Source organism: Engystomops pustulosus, chromosome 2 (genome assembly GCF_040894005.1).
Source record: "Engystomops pustulosus chromosome 2, aEngPut4.maternal, whole genome shotgun sequence".
Lineage (NCBI taxonomy): Eukaryota > Metazoa > Chordata > Amphibia > Anura > Leptodactylidae > Engystomops > Engystomops pustulosus.
Window position 1 is genome coordinate 35,734,615 of NC_092412.1, and position 20,059 is coordinate 35,754,673.

General features: G+C 42.6%; 1 protein-coding gene across 1 annotated transcript in view; it reads left to right on the forward strand.

Annotated features, from left to right (window-relative positions):
• The window catches only part of DDX10 (DEAD-box helicase 10), a 123,339-nt gene that overhangs the window by 56,841 nt on the left and 46,439 nt on the right, over positions 1–20,059 (forward strand). Inside the window, exons 14-16 of the mRNA XM_072134247.1 lie at positions 7,550–7,675; positions 12,466–12,627; positions 19,701–19,757. Of these exons, the coding sequence (XP_071990348.1) occupies positions 7,550–7,675; positions 12,466–12,627; positions 19,701–19,757 (345 nt within the window). The remainder of the gene's footprint in view (positions 1–7,549; positions 7,676–12,465; positions 12,628–19,700; positions 19,758–20,059) is intronic.

The window sequence follows — 20,059 nt, forward strand, 5'->3', positions numbered from 1 at the left end:
GGGCACTTACTTATAGATCCAGATACCATTCTTATATTTGTGGTCCGTGCGTTTCCCTTGTAAAAGCAACTTTTAAAATTATGCTAATTAGCCTGGAGGGCTCTTGGGGTGTTACCAGATTCCCTCAATACTGCAGTTTAATAGGCTGTTACAATGAGCAGAACATGGCTCTTCCTCCTCCCTTTAGATGCAGTAGGAAGTATAGGGGTAGGGGAGACCTATTCTTCTCATTGTAGCAACCTTTGAAGCTGAAGCTACTGCTACTTTTAAACTTATGCAAATGATCCTGAAGGGCTCTGTTTTTTCCCCAGAGTCCTTCAGGATTACTTGCATAATTTTAAAAGTAGCTTTAACAGGAAGTTGGCCATGGATAACAAATATAAGAAGATACCACAGTCATGTTCCCTGTATCTAATGAGCAAGAGTCCCTGGTTTATCATGATGGATTTTGATGGTAGATCCCTCCAGCTTTACAATACAGCGTATATACCTCCCCCATAGATGGCAATGGGCGCACTGCGCCGTACAGGAGCGGTACGGTGCAGCACACATGTGACGTTCCTATCTGGAGAAAGATAGGTCATGTCCTATTGTTTCCCGTAATTCGGTGCCGTGCACCATACATCGCTATGGAGAGGGGCTTGGGTGAGCGGTGCTCAACCCCTTCTTCTCTCCCGGGTGCTGATTTGTGCCTGTCGTGCTACAGTATGGCAGCCACATGTTCATGTGAATGTAGCCTTAGGAGATCTGTCCAATCAGAACTTTGTGTGTGGTAGTAGTAGCATTGCAAAAATAAGAAAATGCATTAATATTTCAGGATTGTAGCTGGATTTGGTGCATTGCTATGTGAGACATCTCTATTGAACACAGCAGATCCCTTCTTGTAGTAGTCAAATAAAAGGTGACAACAGCATTGAGCAGATGGGACTGTGCTGTGTACAGTTAAGAGATCTCACACATCATTGAAGCAGAATGTTCCAAGTCCAGCTACAATCCAGGATAACAAATGCCTTTTGACAGTCCTGTTGCTACAAAATGGTTACATAGATCTCGAGGAATGATACCTGACACTGTCTGCAGCTTTGTATGGTCAGAACTTCTGGATTGGGAAGAGTAAATGTTCTTGGAACAATTCTGTGATCTGTTTTGTAGTGTGTTCCCTCGACAATACGGGTTTGGGTTGCATTGTGGCTGTGATCTGTAACGTAATCCATGCTTGGCTTTCTAAATAATATGTCTAATAATCATTCCTGATACAGCAGAAGTCATGCTCTCCTGGTTTTTAATCAGATCCCGCCGTTCCCAGTCATGAATACACAAGTAAGCGAGTGGCCTCTTTACATTGTAAATTAGGGTTGGCAAAGTTTACTCCGATAAATGAATTCTGCCATTGTGACGGAGAAGGCCTTCGTTCTCATTCTGCGCTCGTGATGTGTGGCCTGCACTAGCGGAGGACCCCCTTGTTTTATTACATGGGAGCCAGGCAGCGGCTCATAATATAATTAACTTTGATGTACATTGTACGGTTTTATGGGTCTGCTCATCATCCCCTTCCAGAAGTCTCCTGGCTAATCTTCTCTCAAAAGGCCAAAATTCTAATAGATTATATGAGTTCTAAAACTGTCTATGGTCTTGGGCCGTGTCCATCTTCCAAGTTTTTTTCGTTTTTCGTAGTACTTTTGATGGACTTGGACATTGCTTGAAATTGTGCCATATAGAGCTTCATCTGGGTTCTTGTTCCTAATTTAAAGTGACGTTCCAATATATGTATTTGATTGACTATGCTTAGAATAAGTTGCGATTATTAGATGGTTAGACAGCTAAACCCCATATCATTTGGCTAGTTAATGGGGGTTCAGGTAGGAACTGGAGACGGACTCTCCTTGGCAGGGAATGCTTGGGAATACTAAATAAAGGAATATAGGAGTTTTCCATGAATCCTGGAAAAACTGGGTTTTGAGCAGGGTTCTTCCCCACAAAAAAATTACTACACCTCATTCAATCTCCGATCCCCCCCAACTTCTCTGTTTTTAAAGTCTTTGGTACAGTTGACTTGGCCAGGAGTTCTGGAGATCTCCTGGAACCCAATCAGTGATCTCCAGGTCCATCTGGCTACGTCAGTATCCGGAGCAGGGTATGTTTTGGTGGGGGTTTTTTCTGGCACCACTGCTAGACCCCCTCTGGATTCCTGTAGAACCATTTGGGGTTGTCCCAAATTTCCTTTGTTATCTTGTAACTATCTGATCTGTGGTGGTTGAGCTGCTTGGATCTCCAATGATCTCAAGTATGAGGTGTCTGGTTCTCTCTAAGAGATGGAGTACAGGTTGGGCATGCGTCCTGCCAATCCATTCAGAGTCTATCCACGTGTCTGTTCTCGTGACCGGTGGGTGGTCCCAGCAGTCAGATTATCTCTTAACTGGTAGATGGTGGAGAACAATGAAACTGGGGACAACCCGTTCGGGTATATTTTTTTATACTGTGTATATACAGTATATATTGCCTTTCCCCTTCCTTTTGCCTGAATCCACTCTTAGAAGCCAGACAGCGCTGCAAGAGTCAAAAAAATAAATCCTATATACGTTATAAGTGCAGCATTTAGGAATATGTGTAACACTCTCAGATTTAAAACCACAAAGTGATCCCACGAAATGCTGAAGTGTAAATATCATGTAATATTCATTGACTCCCTTCAGGGACCACTTAGAGCCTGTAACCGATGAAAGAGCAGATTCTATAGTTCTCCGTGGACGATTCTGTAACATCTGGAATGTTAAAAAGTCGGACGTTAATTAATGTTAAAATGTTTTATTTAACTCCCCTATTGTTGTGTCTCACCACTGGGGACGCTTAACCTCACCTAACACAAACCAGGGGCCCAAAGTGTCGTATATAGAGAACACGTAAATCTGGAATCTATCAATCCTATCCGAAAAACATGGCTGCATTCTTTCAGAAACGCCTCCCTGGCCCATTGGTTAGGTCGAATTGTAGCGCATCCGTATTAGTTTGAATAACGCAGAGTTGCAATACCAGACATTGCCTATGGTCTAGAGTGGCGCTGTGTAAGCAAAAATCTAAAATATCTTTACTAGCTGTTACATTGTCCGGAGGGGTCAGTGTTAAAATTTCTTCTATTTCCCCCCAAATGTTGCCCTTTCAGTGGGTTTTTCGCAAAAGCCAAAATCCCCTTCCTGCTATATTTTGTCCTTGTTAAGCGGATTATCAGGGAATCTGATGGCATCAGCTTATTGTTGACAAGAAATGTTATTGTGCTTTACTGATGCCCGGCCTGTGAAGACGACTCTAACTCAAATTTCATATGGTAATGGCCCGGAGCTGTTTCTTCAATCAACTTATGTAGAAAATGTTGCGGTCTCCCGTGTCCAGCTTTTATCAAAGGAAGGAACAATGCAGTGACCTATCCTTTCACAAGTGCCTGCGGCTAAGACCGTCTCTATTATAAAGTGACAGCCGAGAGATTTTACAAGTGTTACCGAACAAAAAATGCCTTTTCTCTGATGGGAACAGCTAAGTCTAGGCTGTTTATTGGAGTAAATATTTGTGGAGGTCTGTTTTCTGGCTCTAACCTATTATAAAAGCAGCACTTTACCACCCTTACTGACGTAATGCCGGTAAATGGTTATTACAGGGTCTTTTGTCCCTATAAACTCCAGGGACTTGATGTAACCCTTGAAGTAACAAGTATCTTGTTTCCCTGCAATGCCTCCGCAGGAGAAAGGAAGTATTACATGTTGTCCAACGAAGTCACTGAGCTATTTGTGCAGTGCACAAACATGCCAAGCGCTGCCAGGATAAGCTACTTTGTAGACTACTTTGTGTGAGTGCAAGGTCGGACTCTGGAGATTAGGGTCCACCAGGGAAATTGATTTTGGGGGCCCACCTAATGCGACATGGAAATATTCTTAGGTGCATTTACAGAATGCGCTTTCATTGCATCTGAAAGACTCAACAAATGCATCGGCCAAAACGCATCCCAAACAGCATTATGGATAGTAAAAACACGGTTGTATTTTGAGGTGCGATTTCCCCCCCCCCCCCATGTGTTTGCAATGTATTTGCAATGTATTTGCAATGTATTTGCAATGTGTTTTAAAACACAATGCAAAAACATAATTTGAACCCAACCTAAGACCTTGTGCGCAAGATGCAATTGAATTGTGTTCTAAAATGCATTTTAGGCGCATCTGGAGAATCTTTCTGGAACTCAGATGTGTCTAGACCTCTCATATTGTGGACCCTCTCTTAGCCCCCCACCCCTAAAAGAAATATATATTCTGGTCACCCTCTCTCATACCCACCCATATTGTGCACCCCTCTACTTGACCTCTTTTCCTTGTTTAAAATTAATTAAAAAAATAAACTCACATACTCACCTGTCCCCATCCCCCAGCAGCTCTCCTCTTCTCATTTTCCTCTGTGGCTGCGATGCCAGCAGGTGATGATATCATCATTCCCCACCTGACGGCATTGCAGCCTCGGCAAGGGAAGGATGATGATGCAGAGAGCTAACTGTTATTCAGCTCTATCTGTGTCCTCTCCGGATACACAGTTGAAGTCCCAACATGGATTTCGGTGGTGGAGTCAGCATCGTGGGGTGGCAGGGGTTAGCAACTGGCTGGGGTGAAGTTGGTTGCAGGGCGGAACTAAAAGACGTGGGGCCTCGTAAAAAATTGCTTAAGCAAGAAATACTGCCTCCCTGTTCCTGCGCAGGTGGCCTGGTGCTGGCTTCAGAGCCTCCTGTTTGCCATGTGTGGCAGATCATTTTTGCAACCACTTACTAGCTGTAGTGGTGACTGCTATACAAATGGTACTTCATTGACCAACCTTTGCAGTGACTTAGTGTTTTGGGGGGAAAAAATGGCATCAATTGGGAGTCCCAGGAGCAGGCACCAGGCTGCCTGTGCTGGCATTGAGGGGCTAGTTTTAAAATATTTAGAGGGTGTAATAAATAGGTGGGGCGGTGGAATATTTAGCAAAATAAACATTGAGTCCAAAAACTAAAAATATAGATGTCAAATCTTTTTGGAAAATATATCCAAAAATACCCCTGCCTCCCACACGCCCAATTTTGTTACATTTTGATGGCGCTGTAATCGCCAAAAGTTGAAATGTGAGCAAAAACGTTGAAAAAGTGGATATTTCGATAAACATCAGATCCAAATCTGAAAATGGACACATGCAATATTTTTGTAATGGCTACCAAATGTTCCCAAACTCAAACACTTAATGTAGAGCATTCGATATTTTAAAACTCGAATGACTCGAATCATAGTTTGAGTCAATGTAATTTTTCATGGAGAATCCGAATCTGCAATTAAAAATGGGGCTTCCCTAATAAGATTTCAAAGTTGCCCTCCGCCCCATGGAGTTTGGAATCATTGAATAGAATTTTGAAAAATATTTGGCACATTATATAATTTTAGTTTTTTGAAGCGATGCGAATTGTGCAAGATATTTCTCAGTCCTGACCTTTTTGTTACACCCTGTATATATTATTACAGTTAAGCCGCTTTGTGTGTAAAATGTACAACCCCAGGAATTCCTCCAGGTGCAATTTTTGAAAGTGCTTAGGAGATGGCCTTTTTATGAATATAAAGGGTTTTTCCCTTATAAATCTCTTTGGAATACATTTCATTTGATTTATTTTAACCCCCCCCTTCCTTTTTGTTTCTTTTGGATTGTTTTTGAAAATGCATGTATGGAAATAATCTGCCTGAGGCGAGGTGCGCACCAGCGCTGATAACCACTGTTCTGCCGTCATTCTGCCTTTGACAGAGGAGCAAGAGAGAGCTGGAATCGCTCTCCGAAATCTTTGATCTGCATCCAGAGAGGCGGGTGTGATGTATGCGGCTCTCATGGCATGGAGGATGCTGGAAACGGAACAGAGAGAAATGTAAAATATGCTTTGCCTCCTTCCAACATCCACAGCGGGAAGACTGCTATGTGTTCTTCCGTCGCCACCGGACTATAAACTGTTTTGATGACTGATCATATGCTGGTTGGAAAGAGAAATTTTTAAGCTTGTTTTCCAAGAAGAGTCTTGCTCCTTCTTCCTCTTAAGGCCACCAGGGTTCTCTGTCTTCCAATGCCTAGTGTACACTACATGGCACTCCTAAAAAGCTCAGTGCCATAATGCGTTCCCAGCCAAATTCTCAGTGATCACCAGATATAAAACCCTTTACCTCCCTGGAAGATGCATGAGCAAATTAGGTTGACAACCTGGTGCGGTTTCTGCAAAGTTTTAACTCTGGCTTTTCCAAAAAGTCCAGCGCTAGTACAAGACAATAAGGCACATTTACTTACCCGGTCTGGAGGAGATCCCGAAAGTGCATTGTCTGACGACAATCCACTATGCCGCGATTCAAGAAGATTGTGCGCCCAATATCCTGCATGTATCGCTTCCCCGTTCAGGTCCGTCGGAGTTCACCATCTTCCTCCTCCTTCCTTGTGCTTGCGACACAATTTTTTAAGTTAAATCCCGCGCTCTGTCCAAATCCATCGGATCTTTGGACGCTAATCGCGTGCAACACAATCATCCCCTCCCTAAATCCCTGTCCCAGCGGCGCGATCCCCGAAAACATCGGAAAACCGATGGAAATGTGGCTGCGGGACCCTTAGTAAATAAGCCCCAATGTGTCTCCAACCCATCATAAGTGACCACCGGTGATATAATGCACTTTGCCTCACAGGAAGGTGCATGAGCTAATAAGGTTAACCACCTAGTGTGGTTAGGCTCCCTTCTATGGAATGTATGCTCCCTGGCACGCCCAAAAAGTCCAGAACTGTTGCAAGAAAATGTGTCCCCAACCAATGCTCGGTGACCACTGGTGATACAAGATACTTGGCTTTCATGGAAGGTGCCTGAGATAATTAGGTTAAACACTAGTTGTGGTTTCTTTGCCCGTTTTGTAAATGCAACCGTTTGCTGCCTGTCCGGAACACTTTTACCTGGATCTCTGATATTAGGCAAATTCCTTCTACCCCTGACTTTGGCCTGTGCTTGGTGCACCCTTGTTATATTCCTTGTTGCTATGCACTTCTGCCTCTCGACCCGTCCTGGTGAGAATTTGTCTTTCGCCCTCTGTCCTATGTAACTTTATATATAGTGTCTTGTTCACCCTTGAGCCTCTGTACATCAGAAGTTGGTCTTGAAGGGAAGTGCCACAGTGGAATGGAGTAGGGATTAAAGGTATCTATTATTTTGTTGTCTGCTCCGTTGTGTCTAAGTCTGAGGATAGTCGTCAGATGCAGGAGGATGGTCTTGGGTTCTATTCATGCGCTGCGTACTCCATCATTTGCTGTATGGTGTCATGGAGTTCACCATAGTTGAGCATGAAATATTGTGTTTATTGGGCCACCATACAATTTGACTATTAGTTTTTGGCTTAAGGATATTGACATTTTGAAATTTCTTGAATTCAAGGAATATTATGTTTAGATGACAATGATTACATCAACATTTTATCCATTGATCAAATGTGATATTTTATTGAATGCAATGTGACTTGTTTGTGTTTTGTCCTTGTAGAAGGAAGAAATCACCAAGACTAAGCTTAAGAAAATGGAAAAAGTATCCAAAGTGAAAGAAGCCAAAAAAGTTTTAAAGAAGAAGTTTCAGGTCAACACAAAGATAGTATTTGAGGATGACGGAAAGGTGAGTGTTTCTTTAACCTACTTTCATAAGATTAAATTTTGAATGTACCATAATTCAATATGTCTCCATGGTAACAGACTACAAAAAAAGGCCTGCGCAGTCATACTGTATTCCATATGGACCCTAATTCATTCTTTCATATATTTGGTAGCTTAGTAAGAATCCGAGAGGAACAGACTATTCGGGGTTTATAGTCTGTTACCATGGAGAGGTACTGATGGAAAACAATAGATTTTTAATAGCGAATATTTGCATCCGAACCATATAGAATCAGACAGTACACACCCTATTGACAAAGATCTTGCTAGAGGTTACAGTACCACCAAATCGCCCTCCGAAGTGAGGAAGATGTAGAAATCTGAAGCCATTGAACTAGACAGATGCTGAAGTGTGCGGACATGTCACCTGACAGCGCTGTATGTAGTAATCCTGCAGTGTCATTTTTCTGGCAACTTAGTTGGCCTGGATTTACATTTTAGGTAACATGAACATGATTTTGCTGACAACATCAAGATAGAGAAGCGCATGAAGGGGAGCACAGCAATCATCCTCACATCATCCTAACCAGGCAGGCCAGGGGAAGGCATTGTGTAATATAGATATGAGGGGGAGCCAGGCACAGGATACCGGGGGGAGACATATTAATAACACGCTCCTGCGGATTAACCCAAGCTGTGGAAAAACCTTCCTTCATGTCTGGCTCTACTAATCCTGACTACTGCTGGCTTGAAGGGGTTCTCCGGTGACGACAAATTAGTCCCTCTCTATGGAATATGGGCTAATTTGCTGATTGGTGGGGGTCTCGGTGATGTGACCTCCATGAATCCAGAAGAACGGGGGTCCACCTTTGTTGTACCCCATGCATTGCCTGCACTGTCTATGTCTATGACATTAGCTGAGATAGCCGTGCACTGTTCTTCAATGATGGCAAATGGAGCAGCCGGCACATGCATGACCAGCTGCTCTGTTTAGTGGGGGTACAACGCACCCGCGTTCTCGAGTTGTCAATGGAGAACCTCTTGAACTTTCCACCATCTATGGTGCACTATGTTATTACTAGCATCATCCCCGTCCTCAGCCAGTGCTCACCATGGTTTACTCTTATTTTGTAACTCCCCTAACTTCTCTGACCCTAATCCTAACTGTTTCACTATTTTTCATTATTTGTGCTTGCTATAAGGAACTCTTTTTGTGGTCTTATGCATGTGTATGTGTAGATAGAAGCAAAACGACCATAAAAAGAAAAAGAATTCTCAGCTTTATTAATTTTTTTAAAAACTTTTTGTAACATTTCATAATTCCCATCAGTGCTAACCCTACAATTCTAAGCACTGCTTCGCTTGTTTTATTACATTTTTAGTATTTTTCCCAAATTAAACACCAGATGGGCTGAGAAAATCAATATTTTAGAATAGCATTAGTTTCCAGTAATCATTGTTGGGCAGTTAGTGTTACTGTTCTCAGACGGATGCCACTGTATGGCGTCCATACCCAGCTTCCGCTGAATGTAGTCAGCAAAATGAAATGGCATTTTCTACTCATCTATTCTATCATGTCTTGCTGTATTCAACTTATACTGACCAGGCAAAGGCCAAAAGGGTGCTCTTATGGCCTCCGTCTGAATTTAGCGTGTATGTAGAGTACATTTTTCTGGCTTGTCCAAAAGATGACTTGTGATTCTGCATATACAGTCATTCCCATATGTTGTAGTCAAAGGGATTTACCATAATCTGAATTTTTTTTTATAACTCTGCAGCGTCTTCACCTCCTACCAAGCACACTGCTATATGTAGTGGAGCGTGCTATTACAGCTTAATCATATGCCCTTAAATCAGACTTGACTTGGCTACACCTTTTCCTGCTATCCCACGACCACTTTAGTGGCGGATTAATGGGGATGCCAGTTGTCGGACTCCCGACTATCCTAAATGAAATTTAAAAAAACAACTCAAAAGTGTATCCCCCTTTAAGCATTGTCCAGGATTAGAATAAAAATGGTCATGAGGAGTGCGGGGTTTTTTTGTTTCCCTGTCTCTTAGATATTTGACTACTAGAGTTTTTGTTCTCTTATAACATTTTTTTTTTATATTGAATGTAAAGGATTAATATTTTAGCGCACTAGCGAGTCACGCTCTACTGTAACGTGCCCTGGGCCGCACTCCTGCGAGCCAGGAGAGATAAAAACCTAATAGACTTGGCCCACACCAGCAGCGCTTTATTACTCTGTACAAAGGCAGATGGGTCTGGTAATCCAACCAAGTCTGCAGAAAGGTAATGGCTTTTCCACAGGGAATAATATTGTTTCCTCACTTTTACACCACTTCATAAAATTTGTTAAAAAACACACAGATGCCAGATTTCCTAATTATGATATTGCGCAGAGGGGACGTGGTACTAGAGATGGATCGGAGCGGTGCTCGTCTCTTATTTGTAATGCCACATGGGCTTTGCTCTTACCGCTCTGCAAGGATTTAGAATGCAGGTTTCAGCAATTCCATACATCCTCGGATTGCGCTGAGCTATTCCGTATCCTCCGGGGGAGAGGTTTTTGTGTGCTCCACAGAATGTCTCTTTTATAGGTTACATACACAAAAAAAAATATGCTCTATTAACGATTGATGATTTTTTTTACTTTGCCCAACATGTACTGCTCTATTTTGTACATCAGAAAATAGTGTACTAGGTGAGTTGGGACTCGGGACACTCTTTTATTTTAGAACCAATAGGGGAAATGACATATCTGATAACCTAAAACACTGCCCCCTGAACCATAAAATTATAGTTTATGTCCAGTACATGGCAACCCTATACACCGTATTTTTTTTAGATGTTGTTATACATGTTTACCGAAGGGTTTTATCTATTTCATCCAATCTTCTTAAAGAGACTTGTATTCATGCCTTTTGTTATGGTGGCGGGTGAGCTCCAGCATATAATCAAGCTATACTGCCTCATGACACTAATAACTTGTCCCACCTCAGGAATGAGGGAGTTAAGAGAGAAGTTATATGTTTGTGACTCACTGAAGAGAATTCCTGAGGGAGGGGGTAATGAGGGAGTTGAGAGAGACACTTGCTTTGTGTAACTCACTGAAGTGAAATCATCTCCCCCTTCATTTATGAATTCTATTCTATTCAGAGAGTCACACACAGACAACATCTTTCCATTCCCTCCTTACCCTCTTCCTGACAGGACGAAGGAGGGTCGGAGTAGCCTCAAGGGTGTAACTTGAGGGTGTGCAGAGGGTGCCCATACAGAGGTTTAGGGGGTCCTTACGGTGTCAATTTCCCATATGAGAAGACTATTACTATAAACCATAGATTATAGTCGGGGGGCCTGGCACAGACTTTGCACTGGGGCCCATCAGCTTCTAGTTACACCACTGGTTAGCTTGTTGGTATGACAAGATCATAAGTAAGAGTTCATCAGTAATGGTCTTTTTAGAAGAATAGTGGCTCTAATCCCACGGATAGAGCCATTAATAAAACCTTTCTAAAGACATTTAAAAGGTACTGTGTGGTGTTTGTGGACGTGAGGGAGCTGGGTACAATATCTACACAACAAGCACCAACAACAACAACCTGGAACATTCCCTGTGATGCACAGCTATGTGATGTGTTGTCCATTTTTGTGGATCACAGCGCTGGATCCAGTCTTTGAACCCACTTGAGAATCTCTGTGTTGAAAACTTTTGAACCACAAGAGAGATTACAAATCTATTTATAGAGACTATTCTGCTCCTTGATTTCCTACTTGACCTATTTAGTATTGGAAGAACTTGGTGGTTTTCATGATAGCAGACATGTTCCGGACTTAGCCTAAGGCTACATTCACACTGCCGCATGGGGGATGTATATACGGCGGATATAAGTTCACAGCGCCCTACGGGAGCGGTACGGTGCCTCACACGTGCGGCATCGTACCACTCCGTACACAGTGAACAGACTGGATATGTCCTATCTTTTCACGGCATACGGCGCCGTGCACCATATATCCCTATTCAAGGGGGGGGGGGGGTGAACGGCGCTCACCTCCTCCTCCTCTGCCCAAGCTCTGCCGTGTGCCGTGCTACTTAGGCTGCTTCACCTGTTACTTTAATGTGTACCAGGTATGTAATTTCTCCTTTCTTTTCGGAAATAAAATGATGTCCCAGCACTTGTAACTTGACTGGTATATCTTCAAATGGTTTCCATTTATTCAGCCAGTCAATAGGACGGAACTAGAAAGCAGCAATCGCCCTTCCAGGACCCTGATCCTCTATTACGCAAAAGAAGGTTAAGGTCCTGGCAGGGCAACTGCTCACTGACAGTTGGAGATCACATGACCTTCCATCTGCAGCCATTTTATGGACAGGAATGTCTGGCTGATGAGGTAAAAGACAGGAGGCTTCACTTTACATACCAAGAGCGCGAAGCAGAACTATTCATAGATGTATATTGGTAAATTACCTAATATCCTGCCCCCTACACTTACACACACATTAGAAAAAACATGAGGTAAAGTGGCCAATCCCTTTAATCATCTTCTGTACAAATAATAGTATCTGCGCTTGTGACTGGGCAGTCGCTTTTAATGAGCTTGTTCTTCTGCAAATATACGTATAATGGAGGCTATTATTGAGATTTTTGTGTGCTCTATTAGATAGATATTAGATAGTGTTTGCCATATAAGCTGCACCTGATCCCTCGGCCTTTCAAGGTCCATGAAGAACCTTTGCGAGGCCTGTGATGTTACCAGAACCTTGGGCTATAACTCTTTGAATGACTGAGTTTTTTTATTTCTGTTTGCAGGCAGTACAGCAGTGGCCCCCCGCACAAAAGACCATGGTGGATGCCGGTGATGATGACGTAGATCAAAATGGCATCGATCTGGCGAAAGCAAAACAACTGCTGACTAAGGAGGACCAATTTGATAAAGAAGCATACAGGAAAAGAATCAAGGAAAAACACAGGGTAAGAAACTTTTTAGTTGATAGACTGCGCCACACTTGACCACAGGTTGTGCCTGGTATTTCAGCTCAGTGAATTTTGAAGGACACCTTGGGGGAGATTTATCAGAAGTGTCTGGGAGCACAACTGTTCTAGTTGCCCATGACAACCAATGAGAGCTCAGCTTACTTTTTCTCACAGCTTTTTATAACATCAAAGCTGAGCTCTGATTGGTTGCCATGGGCAACTTGACCAGTTTTACCTCAAATACTTCTGCAATCTAGTACAGTCTTTGTGATCTGCCTTCCATGAGGACTTGGTTCTTTCTCCCGTTCTCCTGTAGCCTCTTCCCTCCTTTCTGAGTTTAGTGTTAATGGAGGAGAACAGAGAGTGCTCTTTCAATAAGAAGCAGCAAGACAGCCAGTTATGTGAAGGAATTGCGCACACTCTACAACAACAGAAAAGTAGGATGTTTTTGGTGAAGACTTTTTCTGAAAGTTGCTTCATTGGAGATGGTGGAAAGATTTCTTTAGCCTTTAAGATTTTTTTCTCTCTTGCTACATTTCGCTCTTCCGGGCCACATGACTTTGTCATTGTAACAGATGTTCAGACACCAATTATCAATTTATACATGCAACCAACATTTGGTCTCCAATTATGATAACTGTGTTAATTTGTGCCCTAAATATAGTCACAAATCGCGTAGGCTTACTGTCTAATTGCCTCACATTTATAATACATTCTTTTACGCTTTCATTAAATTTCTAATTAAAGCTTCTCTCTCTTAGCACATACACCTTAATGAGTTATATTTTTAGGTCTTTTGTGGAGAGGTGTTACATTTATTCTGGGTATTTTGAAGCCGGCTACGTTATGGCTTCTCATTAATGAATGTGAATTGCCGTTTCAGCATAATCTTTTGTGTTTTAATTACTTGTTTGCTTTTATATTTCACCTTGTATCAGAATGTAGTGTAAACACTTTAGAAATATCGCTCTTCAGTGGTCCTGTGGGGATGTTACGCAGCCACCGCTGTTCACAAAGTCCTTCATCAGAGAGCCAGATCTGGGTATATAGCTGAAAGTGAACCCGTCAGCTAATTTCTGATGATAGAGGGAGAGAAGCTGAGCTCAGATGTGTATTGGATAGCATATGATCAGAGTACAATTTGTAGGTTAAACCAGAGGAAATCCTGCCAAGTTTCGTATGCAGATCCAATGAGAATGCATAGAACATTGCTCACATGAGAATTTTAAAAACACTTCCCATTCATCAAGATTTCATAAGACTCCACCCATACACACAGGGTTGGCTCCAGGTTTCAATAGGCCCCTGGGTGACAGAGCCTCAGTGGGTCCTTTTGCAGTGAACTCAAATAGGGGTATTAAAAATTCAGAAACTAAAACAGTCTCCTGTCCTAAAATATTCCCTAGTTTATCATATCAAACAGCCCCTTATGGTTATTTTATATAAAGCCCCCTCATCCCATGTATAGCTTTATGTGGGCCCCCTCCCCAGGAGCACTGGGCCCCGACACTTGCCCAAGTATGCCCGTAGCTAGCGCTGGCCCTGCATACACAATGGGAATTGGGGCTCTTTTATATTGGCGTTGTTTTTCACGTCCGTGGTTCAGTGATTTCCACGGATGCCTCACAAATCCATTGATTTCTATGGTTGTTTTCACATTGGCTTGTGATTTCATTGATCCGTTGTCTGTGGAATAAAGTCTGAAACGTCCTATTTTTTTCACTGATGCGGATCAGGGAAGGCGATAGAAATGTATGGGTTTGCCTTTTTTCACCTCTGAGGCTGAAAAACCAGGTGTGATGTGTTCAAAGCAATGTTAAACCCTCGGTATTTATTTTGCGTACACGTGCACAAAACGGATGCGTCATGGAGACCAAACAGAACGGATGCGCAACTGGAGCTGAACATCAACGCCAATGTGAAACAGAATTACACATACATTTATTGGCCAATTTTATAAAGAAATAGTTAATAAAACAATCCTATAAAGTTAGTCTCACGTCATGAAAAACAAAGGAAAAAATGTTTTTATATGTACGGCTTTTCCAGAGATATTGTTGTTTAACGACTCACATAAGTGCCAAAGTGGGTCTGGACATTAATGACCCACGGTCACAAAGTAATATTGACCCTATGTAGACGGCCATGTATGGTCCATAACTTTATGTATGGTAAATACTTTACAGGGAGCCGTGTCCCAGCATTGGTTATTTATGATACCAGAAGCCCCTGTCTTACTGCCCTCTACTAGAAATGGGATTTTTATAGTAGTCCCACCGGTTGGAAGAGACCCAGGACCTTAGAAGTATTTCAATTACTTGAGAATATAAAACAGATTTTGCCAGGGATTTTCCTTCCAAATGGATTTTTTTTCCAATGGCCATGTTAAAGGAAATTTACCAGCCAAATCCAACTTCATAAACCAGAGACACTTCGATCCAGGCACCGTGACTGTAGTAATCATCATCATCATATATTTGTTATCCACGGCCTCCTTCATTCTAAAGTCAACTTTTACAATTTTGCTTATGAGCCAGACGAGGGTGTTACCATAACCCCTCTGAGATGTAGCTTCATAGGCTGTTAATGAGCACATCCCCCTCCCACTGTGTGCTGAAACTTCCTGTACTACAGTGAGATTACTTTGTGCTGAGGAGGACTGTGGCTCCGAGTAACAGCCTGTAAAGCTACAGCACTGAGGGGCTCTGGGAACCCCCTCCATAGCCCCTCTGGCTCATTAGAATAACTATAAGTTGGTTATAGAAGGACGGAAGCCATGGATAACAAATATAAGAAGATTACCACAGTCACTGTGCCTGGATCTATGGGTCAGTGTCCCTGAGTTATGAATGATGGATTTTGATGGTTAATTTTTCTTTAAAGCGATGAAACTCCTGCACAGAGAATCCTCCCAAACTTGTGTTTGATGCAAAGATCCGCATCCATAAGCAATCTATCTCGCCGTACTATTTAAATGTTCTAGAGATTCTGTGGATTTTTTCTAGACTTTAATTTTTTAAATTTTTATCTATATCATGCTAATTATCCGCTGGGGATTATATCCACATTTTCTTTTAACATATCTGCCTCGGTTACTGAACCTGAAAATCTGCAATAATTCTGTTCAGAAAATCCACTTATGCAGCACGGTTTTGTGTGATGGAACTCTAAGGCTGTGGTCACACGTTTTCATCCCGTTTTTGGGCCGTTTTTAAGCAGTCCGTTAAACACATGTGGTTTTTGAAAACGCATCCGTTTGTGACCAGTTTTCCCAAGTATCTTAATTAAAACTGGTCAAAAACGGATGCGTTTTGAATAATCGCATGCTTTTTTAAAAAGCGCATGCTGTTTTTAACCGAGTGCTTAAAAATGGTCCAAAAACGGATTCAAAACGCCAGGTGTGACCGCAGACTAAGGTAGTTGGCAGAATGTTAAAGGAACGCATACTTTTTTACCGTTTACCATGCGTTTAGCTGCTTTTAACCTGTTTATCTATTACGATAAACAGGTTTAAAGCAGCCAAAGCCATGGTAAACAGTTTAAAAAAAAAAAAACATATCTGCATATATTTTTAAACGGACTGAATACGCATGCTTTAAAACGTTTCAAAAACGGGACATAAGGCATCACCCAACTATCTGTTTGGTAAATGCACTTTTTATTTCCCATTACCAATGTGCCACAAGACAAAAACTGCTTGCGTGCAATTTGCCCGCATTACTCCACCTGGTTATCTTTAAGGAGCTCTCATAAATGCAAAAATAAAGCAGAGTAAAAAATGACGGCTCCTGAAGATGATGTCAGCAGGAGATGTTTGCACTTTACATCATTACCTTCTGGATAGGGATATTAACTGGAAAGCATGAGAGTTCCCTTGGGAGGGTATAGCTTAAAATGCTGATCTGGTCTCTGACTACTGAGCGGAGCCAATATCTAGAGATTTTCCCTAAACATAAAAAAAGGACGTAATGTGCTCGAAATTGAATGATTCAGACCTCGGAGACCATCACTTTTATCGTTACTTCCGAGGTGGAACCAAGATGCTTGGTCATTTAGATGTCGTCAGCTTAACTATTGGGAGTAGATGAGGTGTTCACATCTATGGAGCAATGTATTATAGATCTCCCTTAATGCATAAAGCCACCTGGGGAGTCAACTACCGACTGAGAGAGAAATGACTGGAAATGTACCTTCGTCTAGACTAGTATTTTTGCAATTTGGACAATATAAAAATTGAGAAATTGGCGTCCAAATGGCCACTTTTTCGTCCGTTCACTAGACACATAATAGTGAATAAAAAGTGGTAAAAATGTTGTAGAAAGTAAAAATAGTGCAAATGTTGTTTAAATTTTAGCGCATTCGATTTTTTTTTTTACCAGATTCCTAGCACATGACATGGGTTATTTAATACGGTCACTATAAAGTACAATGGGCCGGGGGTTTCTAATACCATCGTTCACTGTCCCTAAGGCGGAGTACTGCTTTTTTGTCCGTTTTTAAGCAGGTTTTTGACAGGTTTTACCAATTATCTTAATTAAAACTGGTCAAAAACGGATGTGTTTTTTTAACGCATGCATTTTTGGACGGACCGCTTAAAAACGGACTTAAAATGGGTTTAAAACGCCATGTCTGGCATCACCCTTAGAGCATGCTCTGGCCTCCTAGTAAATCTGATTTCCACCAGGTTTGATTGGTTTAGACCACGAACTAAATTTAGCCTCTATCCACGGGAAAGAGTCTAACCTGCTGTTAAGTGGGGGTCTCCATGCTGAGACCCCCCACAGATTGCGAAAACAAGGTGACCCGTCGGACCCCTTGTTGCTCAGTTGGACTAATTGAGCAGACGGCCGTTTGTAACTGTTCTGCTATTAATCTCTATGGAGCTGACGGAGTGACGAGGGGTCCGACGGATGTACGTAGGATCCCATCTGACCACTTGTTTTCGAGTTGGGGTCTCAGCACGGAAACCCCCACTGATCAGCAAGTTGGGCTCTATCCCGTGAATGGTGCTTAAAGGGGTTATCCGAGTTTTAAAAATTACCTAGGGCCGGGCTGGGGAGGGCTAGTTAAACATAATAAACATGTACTTACCTCGTCCGGCGCCGCTGATGTGCCGTGCCGCGGTCCCTTCGATCCGTGCCCCTGTTTGTTTACAGGGGCACGGAAGCCGCGCACAGTGAGCTTCCGGTCCGCGATGTGGCCGGCTCCTTCCATCCGTCCCTCTCTCTCAGCGTTGTAAGCGCTGGGAGATGGTGTCGCATGGGAGCATCCGGCCGGCCGGAAGCTCCCTGTGCGCACTTGTAATGAAAACGGCGCACAGAGAAAACCGGCCGCGGCGCGGGACATCTGCAGCACCGGAGGAGGTAAGTACATGTTTATTGTGTTTAAATAGCCCTCCCCAGCCCGGCCATAAGAAATTTTTTAAACCCGAATAACCCCTTTAACTTGAGTTCGTGGGAAAACCCCTTTAAGGAGAAGTCTCTCTGCTTTTAGTAAACTTACCGAGCCCCTCCCTCTACCCACTGTTCACTTTTGTTGCTAGTGTGTGCGGGCTACAAATAGGCTAAAAATCAGCAGAACTGCAGATTTTATCTAGTACCTAGTAGCCTCATTCATGTCTGTAATTGGATAGGAGTAAAAAAAACCCCTGAAACACAAAAAACAAAAAGGGCATAAAAAGCAAGGGGTTGATTATGTTTCTGAACTCCATCCAATCGTAAAGATTTTAGGCAGTTGTGAGCTCAGATTGGGGCCTGTTCTTTGTGTCTGTGAAGGATTGTGTCTTGCACTTGGGCTTCCCATCCTCGCCGACATAGGAACAGATCTCTGCCAGGGAATAGATTTGCATTTGTGAAGTTCAGACGGAGCTGCAAAAAAAATGTAGAGACAGTTTTGTCTCTCATACTTACTGCAAATTGAAGAAATAAATCATGGGATATCTCATTATATTTCTCGCTGCATACTGCCGCTGAATTTAAATTGCCTTTTGTTGCAGTAGCACCAAGCCATTCTTCCTTATCATCCCGGGCGCAGATGGCTCAAAAAACGGGAGAAGGTGATGGGGCCGCTCACTGCACTTTATAGAATGTTATGTTTTTTTGTGTCTAAACCCCCTAACCCCCTTCCATCCTCTCCTGTTGTACATACCACGTTACTTGACCAATCCTGTTTGGATGTAGAATTTTGTTATCCTCCCTAGTTGTCTACATGGGTAAATTGGGTTGCTCCAGGCCACGTTCTACTATTTGTAATTTTTTTGTCACCACAACCCCCCATGCACATGTTGCAAAAGCCCATAACATGACAAATGCATAGTTATTTTTGTCATATTTGTCAGTAGTAAAGGTTCCCTATTATCATAGTGCATTTTACCCGGCTCCCTGCCAAGCTCCCACACTGAGTCTCGGCGGGGGGGGGGGGGGATTCAAAATCAGAGAACTGCTCCTGAATCTTTTCACATGGGCGGCAGCTAGGAAGCAGGCGTCCCTCCCCGGTTTTCAAGCTGCTGCCCATCCATGATGTCGGAGGGAGGGACTGGAGTTGATCCAGGAGCAGACTTCCATTTTAATTTTGAATTCCTGCCCCCGGGACTTAGCGTGGGAGCTTGGCAGGGAGCTGGGTAAAATACACTATATGATTATAGTGAACCTATACTACTCCACAAACCTGACAAAAGCATCTATGCAGATTTCATGTTATGGGCTTTTGGAACAAGCGCATGGTGAAAAATGGGGGTTGTGGTGACAGTTTCCCTGTAAATTATATGGAGAGGGAAACATAGGTTTGGCATAGATGATAACGTTCTTGGTGTCCAACTGGCCCACCAGAGCATCAGAGGATCCCCTGGTGGACCCAGGTCCTAATCATATACTCAACCCCATAGATACAACAGAAAACGACCAAATTTGCAGTCTGGTAGGATATGTTTCTTGGGATATGGTAAAGGTTAGACACACATATGTTGGATTGGGGGTCATTAGGGACCAGCAGATAAAATTAATATAATATCTGTCTAATGTTAGGTGTAGAGTTGTGGTTTATAACACTACTCACATATCTGTATTTTACAGGAAAAAAGATTAAAGGAAAAAGCCGAAAGAAGGGGAACCAGGAGTGGACAAGAGGAGGTAAGACTTTAAATGGAGAGAAGAATTTACTGAAGATATGTGTATGTGCATTATATATGTGGAAATGCTCATCTGGAGAAGTGAGCCCCTTTGTGCCTCCATATAGAATAGGACTGCAACTAAATGAAGAGCATCTGATCTGCCTTAATCAGGTCTGACCAATACACACACAACGGAGCTCTCTGCTCAAACTGATATCGAGGACTTTTTTCTATGGATGTATTATCGGTCTTTACACCTTTAACACTTAAAACCCCTCTTAAGATCAGAAACGGCACTAGATCTTTCGATGTGTGCCCAGT